The sequence below is a fragment of the Sinohyriopsis cumingii genome, chromosome 15 (assembly GCF_028554795.1).
Source record: "Sinohyriopsis cumingii isolate HCF-2022 chromosome 15, ASM2855479v2, whole genome shotgun sequence".
Taxonomy (NCBI): domain Eukaryota; kingdom Metazoa; phylum Mollusca; class Bivalvia; order Unionida; family Unionidae; genus Sinohyriopsis; species Sinohyriopsis cumingii.
In genome coordinates, this window is record NC_142975.1 from 148,480,436 (window position 1) to 148,494,422 (window position 13,987).

The 13,987-nt window shown below is 35.6% G+C and overlaps 1 protein-coding gene across 2 annotated transcripts; it reads right to left on the reverse strand.

Moving 5' to 3' along the window:
* Nucleotides 1–491: 491 nt before the first annotated feature.
* LOC149783029 (tyrosinase-like protein 1) lies at nt 492–8,583 on the reverse strand. Of its 2 annotated transcripts, none has more exons than XM_089934616.1 (4): nt 8,430–8,583; nt 6,729–7,150; nt 5,688–5,791; nt 492–2,432 (listed from the first exon to the last, which is right to left on the reverse strand). In XM_089934616.1, the coding sequence occupies exons 2-4, from the start codon at nt 7,146–7,148 to the stop codon at nt 812–814; spliced, it is 2,145 nt and encodes a 714-aa protein (XP_089790742.1). In that variant the 5' UTR covers nt 7,149–7,150; nt 8,430–8,583; the 3' UTR covers nt 492–811. The 2 variants fall into 2 exon arrangements, with proteins under 2 accessions (XP_089790742.1, XP_089790743.1); XM_089934617.1 differs by having other exon boundaries at nt 6,729–7,164; nt 8,430–8,526.
* Nucleotides 8,584–13,987: the final 5,404 nt, after the last annotated feature.

Here is a 13,987-nt window from a genome sequence, read left to right on the forward strand (position 1 = left end):
ACAAGAAAAACTTCATATCATGATCGATATATGTGTCACATGATATGAGTTGGAACTTGCTAAAGCTATTAGTGGTGTTGAAACTCGAATATCCATAATTGAATCATATTTCATATTAAGTATCTTTTTACGGGCCATGGTGGTAGTGGTGGTAATAAGTACAATTACTGGCATACGTTTCTGGACCAGATATAACATAACAATAACATTCGGGGTAATCATTTCTTCTTTCTAATCTTTGTTCCATTTTTTTTATTTATCTGATCAAGTTTCTAAAGAAACAGGAAGACTGACAGACAGACAGACAGACAGACAGAGACTGACTGTCTGATATATAAAATGATAAGAGCATACGGGGTCATTCAAAACGTCCATTTCTAGATCGGAAACTCAGATCACATATTATAAGATTCAAAACTATGTCCAAGGTCAGAATACTTGAAATAAAGTTTCCGATGTTATAAGTATATTCGAAGAAATCAAAGATAATGGAAACAGAGAACATTTTTTTAATCTCAAAAGAATTTACTGTAATAAAGAAAGTATGTGTAAAATTCAAGGTATAGTTTCCACATAATTATAATTCTCTCTGAAAAATGAACATGATCCATTTTGATAAATAATACAATTTTATATAAAATTAAAAATGTATCCAGCGTACCAGTTGCGGGTTCCGAAGTGTATGGTGCGTGGCTAGGAACGGACGAAAAATTAAAATAAATCTTTTCATTCCGAGATTTCAAATAGTTCGGGAAAATATGTTGTGAATAAGAGTTCGTAAATTCTAGTTCCAAAATACAGTGTAATGATCTCAGTTCCACGGCCATTTCTCATCGTTGTTGCAAATCATTACCATCTGAATGTTATTGATAGAATTTCTGGGATCACTGCCTGACCAGTGCCAGACATCCATTATTGCTTCTCCAAAGGTGTTTCCGTACATTTTTGGAGAAGCCGAAGAAATCCGAATTGCCCCAGAACATGGCCGGTATCTAGGTGGGTTTGATCCATGAATAAGACAACGGGGTTCACACATTCGTCCGCAGCGGTCATGCGCAGATATGATGGCTTCTACTGTTTCATTCACTGGATTCTTCACCCCCATGTAAACCATAGAAGAACCAATCGGAAGTCTGGAATCAACGATGGCGTATTCGATGTACCGGCTGACGTAATTCATTCCATTTGATTGTATAAGGATTTGACCAGCCCCTGAAGGATCCCTCTTGCAGTTTGTGAATTCCTTTGGATGTCCATCTCTAGTTTGTTTGTCCATGTCTCGATAGTTAATGGAGTAGAACTCTTGGTTGAGATCGGGTTGTCCATTGTACACTGGATGTACAGGAAACTTCTCGTTACTCGGTTTCATATAAATTACTTGAATCGGCACGAATGCCCACAGTTTCATATCCGCCTCGCCGTTTATAAAGAAACTATTTTGTACTGGTGTAACGAGACCTGTTCCGGCTTTGTAAGACTTCGTTGACAAGGATATGTCACCTGGCTTCTCAGCAATCGTCATGTTGTCTGATAATGGCGCGACACCAGCTGCTCTCTTCACTCGACCTATCATTGCTCTCATCTCTGAGCCCTCTACGTCTGTTAGTGACCCCCTCGTGCGAGATCGGAACTCATGGGTTCGACTCTCCGACGGTGGCATAATGAATCTTTGTCCCACGTCTGGCATGCTTGCAGTCTCTTCTCTGCCACGTCTTGCCTCCATCTCACCTGCAAAACCCCTTGCTGCAGGTAGACCAGATACCTCTGCAGCTCTTGAAATGCAAAATCCTCCTTGGCAGATAAGCCATGGCGATCCACACTGCAGAGACATTGTACATGTGGGTGATGGCTCATAGTTAAACCAAAACATTTCCCAGTAGTCGGCATAACCATCGATGTTCGTAAACCTCGGAAATGCGTCCATGGGGCGTTGTGGGACTTGAAGACCTGTCGCAGGTGGGTAGTCTGTCGCTGGATTTACGCCACAAACAATTCTTTGGTGATTTCGGAAAAGCTGCCAGATGTAATCGATAAAGGCATGGTGGAGAAAGAATATCGGATCGAATGCAGCGGTATTCAAACCAGCCATATGTCCCCCGACCCATCCATGTGGTCCTCCGTGAATAAATTCCAGGTTAAACTGCGGCAGGGCAGCAGGGAATGTTATCTCTGCGTGCCGACATCGTGATAATATGTCGATAACGTTTTGTCTACTGATAAGCCTAGACTGAACACCGATGTTTCGCCTGAGTGGTCCAATAGGAGTTGACCAAGAAGTAAAAGGCCCCGTATTTACAACACCTGATCCATCTCCCATAAAAAGAGGGGTCCAGATGACGGATTCCGTCGGCTCATCCATGTGGAAATCAAGGGTGGAGTCCCAGTAGGGCAGGACAACCATAGGAATGATTCGACGAAGCGCCTCTTCATACCTAAAGCAAAGAAAAAAGATAATCCTTATTATAGACCATCATAAACACATTTCAGATATTAATAATTTGGGTTATCCCATGTTTAGAAAGATTACCCCAGGGGTCCAAAAGTCACATGCTATCACAATCTAAGAATGTACAAAAGTTTGACGCAATAACTTGGTTTTGTTGCAGATGCTTTCACAAAGCTTATGTCCTCGATGAATCCAAGAAGAACGTGAATTAATTTGATATCGATGTTAACGATCGAAGTCGTTGAGATCTGAAAAATGGAAATAACTTTAGTTCTTATAAATGAAACTTCACATTAAGGATGCCTTTCTTGCGTATTTTGCGTTTCGTTTTTGCTGAAAAAGTCGCATTAAGGCAAATAAGTGACTTATTTTTTAGTAAAACCTTTCTGATCAAGCTTAATGTGACCCTTACACAACAGCGATGAGGGTGTCATGTACTGTTGTATCTGTAAAAATGAATCCTCAAATTAAATATTTCGGTTAATTATAATTTTAATTTCATGTAATTTTATCACCACTCATTAGCAAAGGTAAGTTAAATTTTACAAGCAAATTAAAATGAACTTACTCTTGCTAAAGTCATTGATGGTATTGCAGCTGTATACCATCCTAATACGTGATTTAAACTCAGTATTTAATACAGTTTTATTTATGTGGGAGTTATCATGCATGCTGAATAATCTAGGATTTGATAGATATACGGTATTCCATACATTCTAAAAAAATGAACGCTAATTTGAAACAGCGAGAAAACCTTCATCGATATGACTCTAGTCCAATTCAGAGCCTAGCATGTCGGTTTATGAATTTTTAAAGAAATTAATTATGTAATTGGTGAATTTTTATGAAAACAACAGATAGTCGGTATTGCAGTGACTCAAGAAATGAAAAACTCAGAAGTACACATATCAAGTATCTTCTCTTTACACTTGTCCAAAACCTTGGTTTCCCAAAAATAATTACATTCCTTACAATAATGCTAACCTTTCTATTAAGAAGCCATGGGTAAACATGTAGATGGTATGCAAAAAAGAAATATGTCATTTTCCATGCTGACTCAAGTACATTGAAAATTATAGCTAAATAACATACTGTTTATTATTTTTTAAACAGAAACTGTACATTTACAGAATCTCATAAATCTATCCAACGAATAGTCAGGAAAGAGAACGTTTAAGTCTATATGTTTGTATTGGCAAGACATTATTTGTTGTACTAATTCCAAGTCATTTGCGTCTACCCTAGACCAAACACCACTGTGTAAAACACGTACACTTTTATACAGGCATTGGTTGGAGGAATTGGTAACCTAAGGAATTAAAAAAATAACTGTTCGTATTTCAATCATTTAAAGTTGTGGTTCTTCTTTATATTGTTGCATTTGTGTGTGTTTATCTGTTTTAATGGTACTCCGAACACATTATTGGTTATTTCACGCCGAGTAAAGGGAGCTTAGTACCAATCCTTAGGACACACCAAGGCAGCCGACCTATGCTAGCCTGGTCGGGATTACAACCCTTGACCCTTGGATTACAAGTCTGACGCTCTTTAGACTGAGCTACTGAGACTGCAGTGTTTGTTATATATTGTAGATTTTCTTTCAGACTGTAGTGGAGATCAGTTATACCATGCGACTTTTTCCACTTTGCTCACATTTTCTTCCTGAACATGTCTGATCTAAATTAGCATACATTTACCATGCGAAACAAACTTACATTGCCTCATGGATAAGAATGTTTAAAATATTTTTTTTTATATATCAGATCTTATTTAAGTGCATGCTTGATTCTCGTTTTATGAAGAAAAAACCCCGTAAGAAACGCTGGTAGTAACTCTTTAACATCATACATAACGGGGCCACCAACAGTTTCCTTGAAGATCTATCATCATGTCAGCAGTTGTTTCTATGGAGAGCAATCAAGATAGACACGGGAATCACATCCAATTTTAAGTATACCTTGAGATGGTTTGACAAGATCCTTTTTACTCCCTTTATTTGACAAATGAAACTTCGAGGATAGTATCATTTTCGGCTACTCTCAGTTGTACTGAATACATTTTTTTACGAGTGTGGAATGAAATAATGTAAATAAAACTTCCAATCACGTGTAATCTTTAAATTTCACTGATACTTTTTGCAAACGCTATGGGTTCATGGCCTATAGTAGTGTGACATTTTCACACTGTAGTTCTGTCTGTCTGTCTGTCTGTCTGTCTCTCTTTCTCGCTCTCTCTCACACACACACACACGCTTGCTGTTCGTCCTTCGAGGTCGAATATAATCATGCCGTCATTAACTGGTTTGGTTTCTGATAGTACGTGCGTTGCTGATCAGACCAGTTTGTGTTCTGAACTGTCTGTAGTACGCTTGACAGGATACGTTGCTTGGGTTTGCTTGATCAACAGAGGACGTGCTGAAGTTCTGATATTTAACAGCAAATAGGAGATCACGAACAGACACTTCCTGTAACTTCTTCATCGCCTGTAATCTTCTCAGAGAACATCATACCAAAGAGGGCTGGGGCCAACACACAACCTTGTTTGACTCCATTGGTGACTGGGAATAGCCATGATGACTCGCCGTCGTCAACGCCACGAGCGAACATGCCATCATCGAATCGCCGAACTACCACGACAAATTGCTATGGGCAAACAAATTTTACCGTTATCTTCCAAAACCTCTTTTCAACGGCTGACTGTGTCAAAGGCTATTGCCACGTCAATTAATGTCGTATAAAGGTCGGAGTACTGTTGTTGGCATTTCTCCTGAAGTTGACGAGCTGCAATTACCATGTCGGTGGCACATCCTTCATTCCTGAAGCTACACTGTCTCCAAGGCAGAAGCCATTGATTGATGTGATGCACAAGGTGATGCAGCAAAATGTTGGAGATAATTTTGCCGACTATTGACAGCAAGGAGATGTCCCGATCCTTGTCGCAGAATTGCTGTTGTCTTTCAGCTTATACAAGGGGACAATGGATGCATCCTTCTACTCCTTGGGTATAGTTCCTTGAGTCCACATTGACCTGAAAAGTTTAGTTAGTTTCTGCGCCATGTGTTAACCTCCAACTTCGTTGACTTCTTCTGCTATAGCTTCTGCTGCAACGGCTTTGCAATTTGTAACAATTCACACACGCATACACACATAGGCACTCACCAATACAGACCCTCTTTGTTATGCTCGCACTATGTGTAGCATTGAAATAATGTTTGTTTTCTAAATTAAGAAAAAATACTTACATGGTTATATACACTCGATGCCATCCGAGAAAGTTGGGGCCGTTGTGGGCTGACTGGATAACGATACCCTGGTGCATCCTGGCAAACAAGTCGTATTCTCCTCTCTGGCAGAAACGATATTGGATTATATTTAAAACTTTTCATTGAGTTTATAATAATCAAGAACATAAAACCTCAACAATATTTCCTTAAAATTCTAAACGTTGGCTCATGATTTGTTAGTTCATTTACTTTAAAATTAGTTCTTAGAAAACAAACACAGAAAATTCTTCTTTTTGCTTGAGAAGAAAAGGTCAAATAATGCTGTGGTTTCATCTTTTAACGTTTCTTCTGAAATCCTTCATGGCCTTTAGGTTTTTGAAAAATAATCCGTTTTCAGATTTATCAGTGAAGTGAATTTATATCTACATTAATATATCTTAAAATCGATAGAAAAGCAACAAAGGTTATATCTACAAAATGGACAAGCATCCAATCAAAATTAGCAAATAATGATTATTGATGATGAAAGATGAAAATAAATACACTTTATTTGCTGTACTTTTCGTATATTTCTTCAAACATTTATGATGCAAAATCTCGATGTAACCTTTAAATAATGTTAAAAAGAATGAATACAAAGTTGACTTAAATATTAAATAAACAGCATGATTTCACTTTGATTTTAATTTCCAAATCTAGTATGTATGTTTATAGGTACTGTTGCAATCACACGTTTCATGCTGTAATGATCTCCAATGTGGGCTTGGTTGCAGTGTTTTTGGGATTAGTTTAAGCTGTTCATTTCAGAAAGTAAGCTGAGATATCTTTATTTTAGTAATGCATAATAAACTATAAACATGACCCATTGTAGATGTACCTTAATATGACTCACCATACCAAGGGAAATAAGATGTGACAGGAAATAGTTACAACCAGTCCCTCTCTCTCTCTCTCCTCAGTAATCGTTTTTCAAAATTACTTCTTCATTATTCATAGTCAGTGTGATCTTGTTTTCTTGATGATATGACCAACCTGGACCATTTGTTCGTAGTTACTTACTCTTTTCAACTCGATCACAGCTCTGTGAAATGCATCCCTCTCCATACCATTTAGTCGACGATACTCGCGTCTTATTCGGAATCCGGTAGGTGGAAAAAGTACCGGCCCCAACGCCTGCCTCTTTCCGCGCGAGGGAACATGACGTGTGATCAACTGGTCTACCAGACGATGGAAGTACTCCAGGTCAGCCTGAGTTATATTAAATTCGCCCCAGTTTGTTGTCTCTGTCTTCCAAAGGAAGCTGTTTAAACAGTAAGAGAATATCTTTTCTCCAACAGTGTCGGTGATGTTGGTTTTAGTATGGAAGTCCTTGAGACAGGATTGCAGTTCGGGTGGCATAGGTATTTCCTCGATCAGACCGCTGACCAACACAACACCGATCAACGCTACAAACGTTGCGCGAACCAACTTGCCCGTCATCTCTACAAGAATAATTCTATAATGTGATGGTGTTACTATGGAGGAGTAGAAGTGGAACAATACATTAAAAGACGAGAAAGGTTAAGTGTCGGCAACGGATTTGCCGTAATCATAACTGCAGTCTTTGAACTTAGAGACTTACAATAGAATCATTGCTGGCCCAGGTAATAGGTTCTGTTTTCACAAGTAACAAAAACAGATATGTTGAGGTTGCCTTGTAGACAAAAGTTTACATGTTTTTAAAAAGAGTTGAGTTTAGGTGGATTCAAGCCATTCTTTATATGGGCCATAAATGACCGTTACAAAACAATTCACTTTCAAGGCAGACATGCGAATTTAATTTTATTAATTCTATTACGTGAAAGCGCAACAGTTTCTGATGCACATAGTCGCAAACATGTCTATACGGTGAAACCTCTCGAGACCGATATATTCAAAATTTGTCCGTAATTAGTTTTAAGAAACATTTAAGTCAGTAAACCGAAACCCATCTATCCTCAAAACCAAAAGAAATCTTTCATTCCAAAATGTAATTATTTTACTAAAATGAAAATCACCTCAAAGAAATACGTGAACCAATTACCTCTAAACAGTCTAAATATGTGCAGATTGAAACCATAATAAACGTGTTGAAAACATTATAAACCAATTATCTATAAACAATCTAAATCTGTAAAGACATCTGCAGAGACGTAATGAAATCATAGATATCTTTCTAAAAGTTGAGTTGTCATTAATTTTGCATTTTAAACGCATTCAAATCCTTATGTCTATCAGATAACACATGCTCTCTGAAAGGCTTTGGTCTTGAGAGGTTTCACTATTGTTTATGATTTATTATCTTTCTGACGGGCAATGCATCAACAGTTCTTTGTCCGACCATATATCAGTTTATGGGGTTGACAGAGTTGGCTTCCTGATGCTTTTGTTTACGAGTAACTATAATTTCAATTAACAACACATAACTCAGCAAATGTTTAAAAGGTATTTGTATGACTTTTAAGCGTTCAAGTATACCAAAGAAAAAACATGCTTTCTCGTAGTTTGACTTTTTAAAGTCTTTTTAAGTTTCAAGATTTGTCTATCTTTATACAGATCATGAATAAACTGAAATCTAATTTTCAGAATAATAATAAAAATAAATATTTTTTTTTTTAAATTTAAAAAGAGTTACCTAAAGCTACAACAATAAATAGAGTTAGAACAATGAAAACTAGTTTCGTTGCAGAATATTTCATAGATAAGCATGATCCACCATGGAATGTATGTAAAGCTGATTACCTCTGAGGAAGCAAGTCCGATAATCTCCAGGAACAGACCACTTTGACTGGATAATCCACTGACAAGTTTATCTGCTGCCACCGGGCACCCCTTCTTACCTGCTTCTCGATGGGTTTAGGATAATATAGCTCCCAAACACGGACATGCCCAATTATTGGTCAATTTAATTTGATGGTTCGATAGGTATGGGAGGATTTACTTTGCGAAATTACAACATAATTTTTTTTAAGGAACATTTGATGGATCATTTGTCATGTGGCTACAAAGATCATAAAAATGTTAACATATAACAGACAAGGACACTAAAAATGGACCATGAAGCTAATAAAATCTAGATCAATTAACACATTAATGTGAGCAACCCAAGGTAATACATTATCAATGTTACAATTACATACATAACATTTTACCGATTTTTGACTTCCTACAATGCTTTAGATGATGTGATTTCCATGCGGACTTTTGAACAGAAAAGCAAGGGATTTCAATGTATTACTTTAATTGTGATTTTGTTTGACCTCATTTTAAATTAATAAACGAGCAAAAGTAGTTACTTAACATCTTTAATACGGCTGTTGTCTGTACTGAAGAAATATCACCCCCTTTAAAAAAAAGAAGAAAAAAAAATGTTTTGCAAAACAAGCCTCTAAAAAACCCACAAAACCCCCCACAAAAGCCATTACATGAAAGAAAGCACCTGATTCATTTGTAGCCAGATACAATGTCCTTGGGGAAAAAAACAAGTCATGATCACAGGTTATTGACTAGTCAATTACTCACTGTCATTACTAAGGAATAAACCTCCCGATCTGTGCAGCTACTAAAACAACACCTGTAAGACACACCGAGAACAGAAATTCAGATATATCTATAGATAGATAGATATATAGATAGGTAGGTAGTAGATAGATAGATAGATAGATAGATATATATATATACTGCATTTAGAGACAAGATATTACGCAATGGAAGCCTATAATTGTGCATTATTTAAGTTGTCATGAAGAAAATAAATATTGCGAATATTTTCAATACATGTGCGAGTACTCGCAAACGTTTGCTAGTTATTCCAAATAATTTGTGAAACTATTTTAATGTTCAATGCATGTTTTCAGCACATAAAAAAGAGAGCAAATAGTATGGAGTCATTCATTTCATGTTTTTTTTTTATTGTTGTACAAAAAATGGAAAATTTTCACCGGTGCTTACATTTGTATGTTGGTAGGAGTGTATTATAGTTTTCACAGCTGTGTCATTGTTCGCTAGGTTTTTCGATTCGGTGGTTTGTAGAAACCGCAAAATCCACGAAAATAGTTACCCAACGAGTAATAAAAAAATCACAGCACACAGAAGCAAAAACGAAAGATCAACAGTTCCCGTTTATATTGAAGTTAATAAGAGCTACTTCATGCGAGTTTTCAGTTTGCTCTGTTAAGATCTTTACAGATAGCTGCGGCAAGTTTAGCGTCACAATTGAGAATATAGAGACGTCAGTATTCGGAAAGAAAATATATAAAAATTTAAACCCAAAAATATACGATAATGGTAATCTGTGTTAGAAATGAAAAAAGATCTCCAGTTTTCAGAGAGTGTTGTATTTTTAAGGTTCTATTCTGAATACTAATGATTTTATAACGCTCATTCTTTAGGAAGTAATAAGGGGCTTACTTTTATGGATGGTGATTAGAAAAGAAACTGCATCATATACCTGCTTATTAACCCGACATGTTCTGGTTATAGAGCGCATTGTTTATTCCATAAAGTTATGCAAATGAATATCCATTTACAGTTTTGATATTTTCCCAGAATTATGATCGGTATGGTGGAAAAAGTGCTATAATAAGAGAAAACAGTGTGTTTCTATAACTGTCAAAGTATTTATATGGGGCCGTCCAGGGACATACAGGAATTAACGTTAGCGGAGAGGATTAACTTGGTGTGACAATATGGGGACAAGGGGAATTTAACATAGCATGGGACAGTCTGGGGACAAGGGAAACTAACATAGGATTTTTTTATTATCCCCAGACATGCTACAAATTTACGGATAGATGATGTAGTCTTTGTACAACGGAAAATGTAGTGTGAACATTTTCATCTACAACCCAAATGCACATCTCTACTATCCAGCAAACACTTCTTGATTCCTATCCAAATGCACGCACATACTATCCAGGAACCGCAACTTGATTACTATCCAAACACAAATACACCCAATATCAATCAATCGATTTGTATAGTTTCTCACCTACTATCCAAAGAAAAGGGTATGATGTAAAAGAAGGGGAAATTAAATTGCACAAACATACTTTCCAATACCTGCCTTGTGATTACAATCCAACACCCTCGAACTATCCAGCTATCTAAATACCTACTTGTTGAATACAACACACACACTCCAGCACCAGATTTTTTAAAGACTATTCAACACCCATCTTTTTGAGAAATATTCAAAATGCCCTATATAGTGTCTAAATAAATCCCACACACTATCCAACGAAAAGGGTATGAAGAAAAAGAGCGGGAATTAAATCACACAAACATACTATCCATTACCCGTTTTTTTTTTTTAAATATAGTCCAACACAAACCCTTACTATCTAGCACCCTCTTTATATTGACTATCCAACATCAACTTTTAAGGTACTACTCAACACCACATATGTAGCAACCAAAAGCCTTGTATAGTGTTTAAAACCCCAAACGTATCATCCGACGAAGGGGGAATGATGTAAACGAAATCACTAATAACTATCCAACACCCACTTTTTGAGTACTATCCAACTACCTTTTGGTTATTATTCAACAAAGCCTACATACTATCCAAAACGCATTGAGTGGTGTCTAAATACTCACATCTACCATCCAACGAAAAGGCAATGATATAAAGCAAGGATGATAAAATCATACAAAAGTATTATTCAACTCGCATATTAAAGTAATATGCAACACTCCATGCATATTATCTTAAAACACTACACCTACTATTAAGCAAAACGTGTATTATGTCGAAGAAGGGCGATTAAATCACACAAACATACCATCACACAACAGCAAATTCTAAGAACGTAGGTATACGGTTTTAAAGGAAAACACTCTTCAGATTCGGTGATAGGACGTGAAAGAAAACATTTTTTCACAAAGGTTTCTAGAGAGAAGGTGAAAGAGCGTGTTTGCAATATGGCGCTTACTGTGTTCGTGAAAGCTACTGCAAACTCAAGTTACACACGAAGTGTTCCTGAAGTTACATGTAAGTGTCCAGTTTGTTATTCCGGTATGCAACCTCTTCTCTGATAATGACAATGAAAATGAAAATGAAAAATTAAGAAATTAAACCCTACAAAATATGAAATTTTTCAAGTTATACTAACTAGGTGTTGGATATTACTCCAAAAGTGGGTGTTAGATAGTAATCAAAATTGAGTGTTGGATAGTATGTTTATGTGAAATTTTCCCATTCTTTGATATCATACCCTATTTGTGGAATAGTAGGTTAGGCGTTGTTAGACATTTCACGACAATACGCGATCGATTTGCATTTTTATTTTCCACAGACTTTCTTGTTTGATGTATGTAATTTCCTGTTCTGTTGGTATAAGTGTTTTACTGTGATAATTTTTCCAAATATTACATGCAACGCATTTTAATATTTATTTAACACACCAATAAACAAACAACTTTAAAGAAGGCGGATACATAATGAACAATTATAAGGACATGATTTACATTATGATGTTGGAAACCTAATATATTTTGTTTGAAGAAAAATGTTTTTGATCTCAACCAGGATTTCTCATTACATTTAATCCGATCATGTCATTGATTTATTGCCTTCCTTGTAGATTGATAAATTACTTTTTTGCTTCATGAATTTAATTTCTAGGATATGATGTAACATATCCTTAACTGTTTTCTTTTTTACGAAGTTGGGATTTTATGGCCTGTGTAGGTCATAATAAAGACAATACTGATATCGAACAAAACTCCCGGTAGCACCTTTTACTTGATCAATCATCTTCATTGAATTATATTACCATATTTATTTTCTTTTACTTCTGTTAGGTGCTATATCTTTTAGATGGTAAAACATCATCATTTTTAATAATGTAAAATAAATATTATTCTTGAAAGCGCAGACATAGTACCCACCAAGGTGAATATCTAATCGCATTTATAATTATTTTCAATGTTATTAAACAAAATGAAGAGTTTTTCTCTAAGCGATCATGATTATCTACTACATTTTTAAAACCATCAAAGACGATGATGAAATGAAAATAACACCACAACATTATTATTGATTTTCTAGGGTACCACAGTCTCAGTTTTCAACATCACAGATCACATGCAACGTTTGCTCGTAAACACCCAAATAAGAGACATCATAATTAAATTAAGTAGTTTCGAGCACAAAGGTGAGATTCGTGACGCGATTAAAATATTTATATCAAAATAATTAAACTGTTAAAATGTGCGACAGTTAAATAATGGACATCGGTTTTTTTAATTAACAGCATCATACAACTATTTGATGATATTAAAATTTACTACTCAGAGAAAGAGTATTTCAAATACAAACCGTTAAACATTTTTGATAACTACATTTTAAGATTTGAGAGAGATGACTGTCATATTCAGGGTCCAGACTGAGGACAAATATGTTGACCAAAAATTGGTTAATAATATCGGTGTGGTACCAGGAGGTATTGATGAATTATATACAAGGATGCAACTAATTAACGTTTCTAAACGTGGTTTAGAACAAAGGTTTATAAACGAAACAATTATATTCTAAACTGAAGTAGATAAAATACTTTTAGACATTTGAGTGATTTACCAAATATCAGGACTAGTCAAATAAGTATAACAGTTTTTGTATTTATTTCAAGGTGGAAAAGTAAGCTCTAGATGTAAAATACACTTCCCTCTTATCGGTGTATTCAAATCAAATTGATAGCATTAAAGACAGTTTGTGATAGTACGACATAAACATTTAAAAGAAACTAAAGAAGACAAAGAGGAAAAAATATAATCATAATGCCAGCTTAACAATGGCATGGGATACTAGGACGTTCAAAGGATACATGAGAATTTGAAATGGCAGATACATATCACCGACTATTAAATAAATAAACAATAATTGTTTTGATACTCATGGTTTACATAGCTGCTATGGTTTATTTTTAAACTATATTACAATTTCTCAATAAGAAAAGATCGGCTGGCCTTTCACTCTTCTCGATGTTTTGTTTACATATGTGATTGAAAATGCAAAAACAACAAATTAAAAAATAGAAAGAACACGATCAACAATCTTAAACAACCACAGTTTTACACCTTTAATAATACTGGGTATCTTCTGTGTCTATTATTTGTGTCCCGATTTTCTCATTTCAAGATTCCTCGCTTTGTAACATTTTTACTTTTATTTAAAAACCATTTGTAAAAGATGAATAAAATCTACGTTAATGCCACATTTGCCAAAATTTACAAACAATTGCCAAATTTCGTAATAAAAACTTTAACACCACTGATTTGCAAATTCTTCTTATTGATCA

Coding starts and splice junctions, on each gene's coding strand:
- LOC149783029 (XM_089934616.1), bottom strand. CDS start 7,148: ATGACGGGCAAGTTGGTTCGCGCAACGTTTGTAGCGTTGATCGGTGTT. Junction 5,792..6,728: donor CTGTGATCGAGTTGAAAAGA/GTAAGTAACTAC, acceptor CGTTTCTGCCAG/AGAGGAGAATACGACTTGTT. Junction 2,433..5,687: donor CATCGAGTGTATATAACCAT/GTAAGTATTTTT, acceptor TCTTTGCTTTAG/GTATGAAGAGGCGCTTCGTC.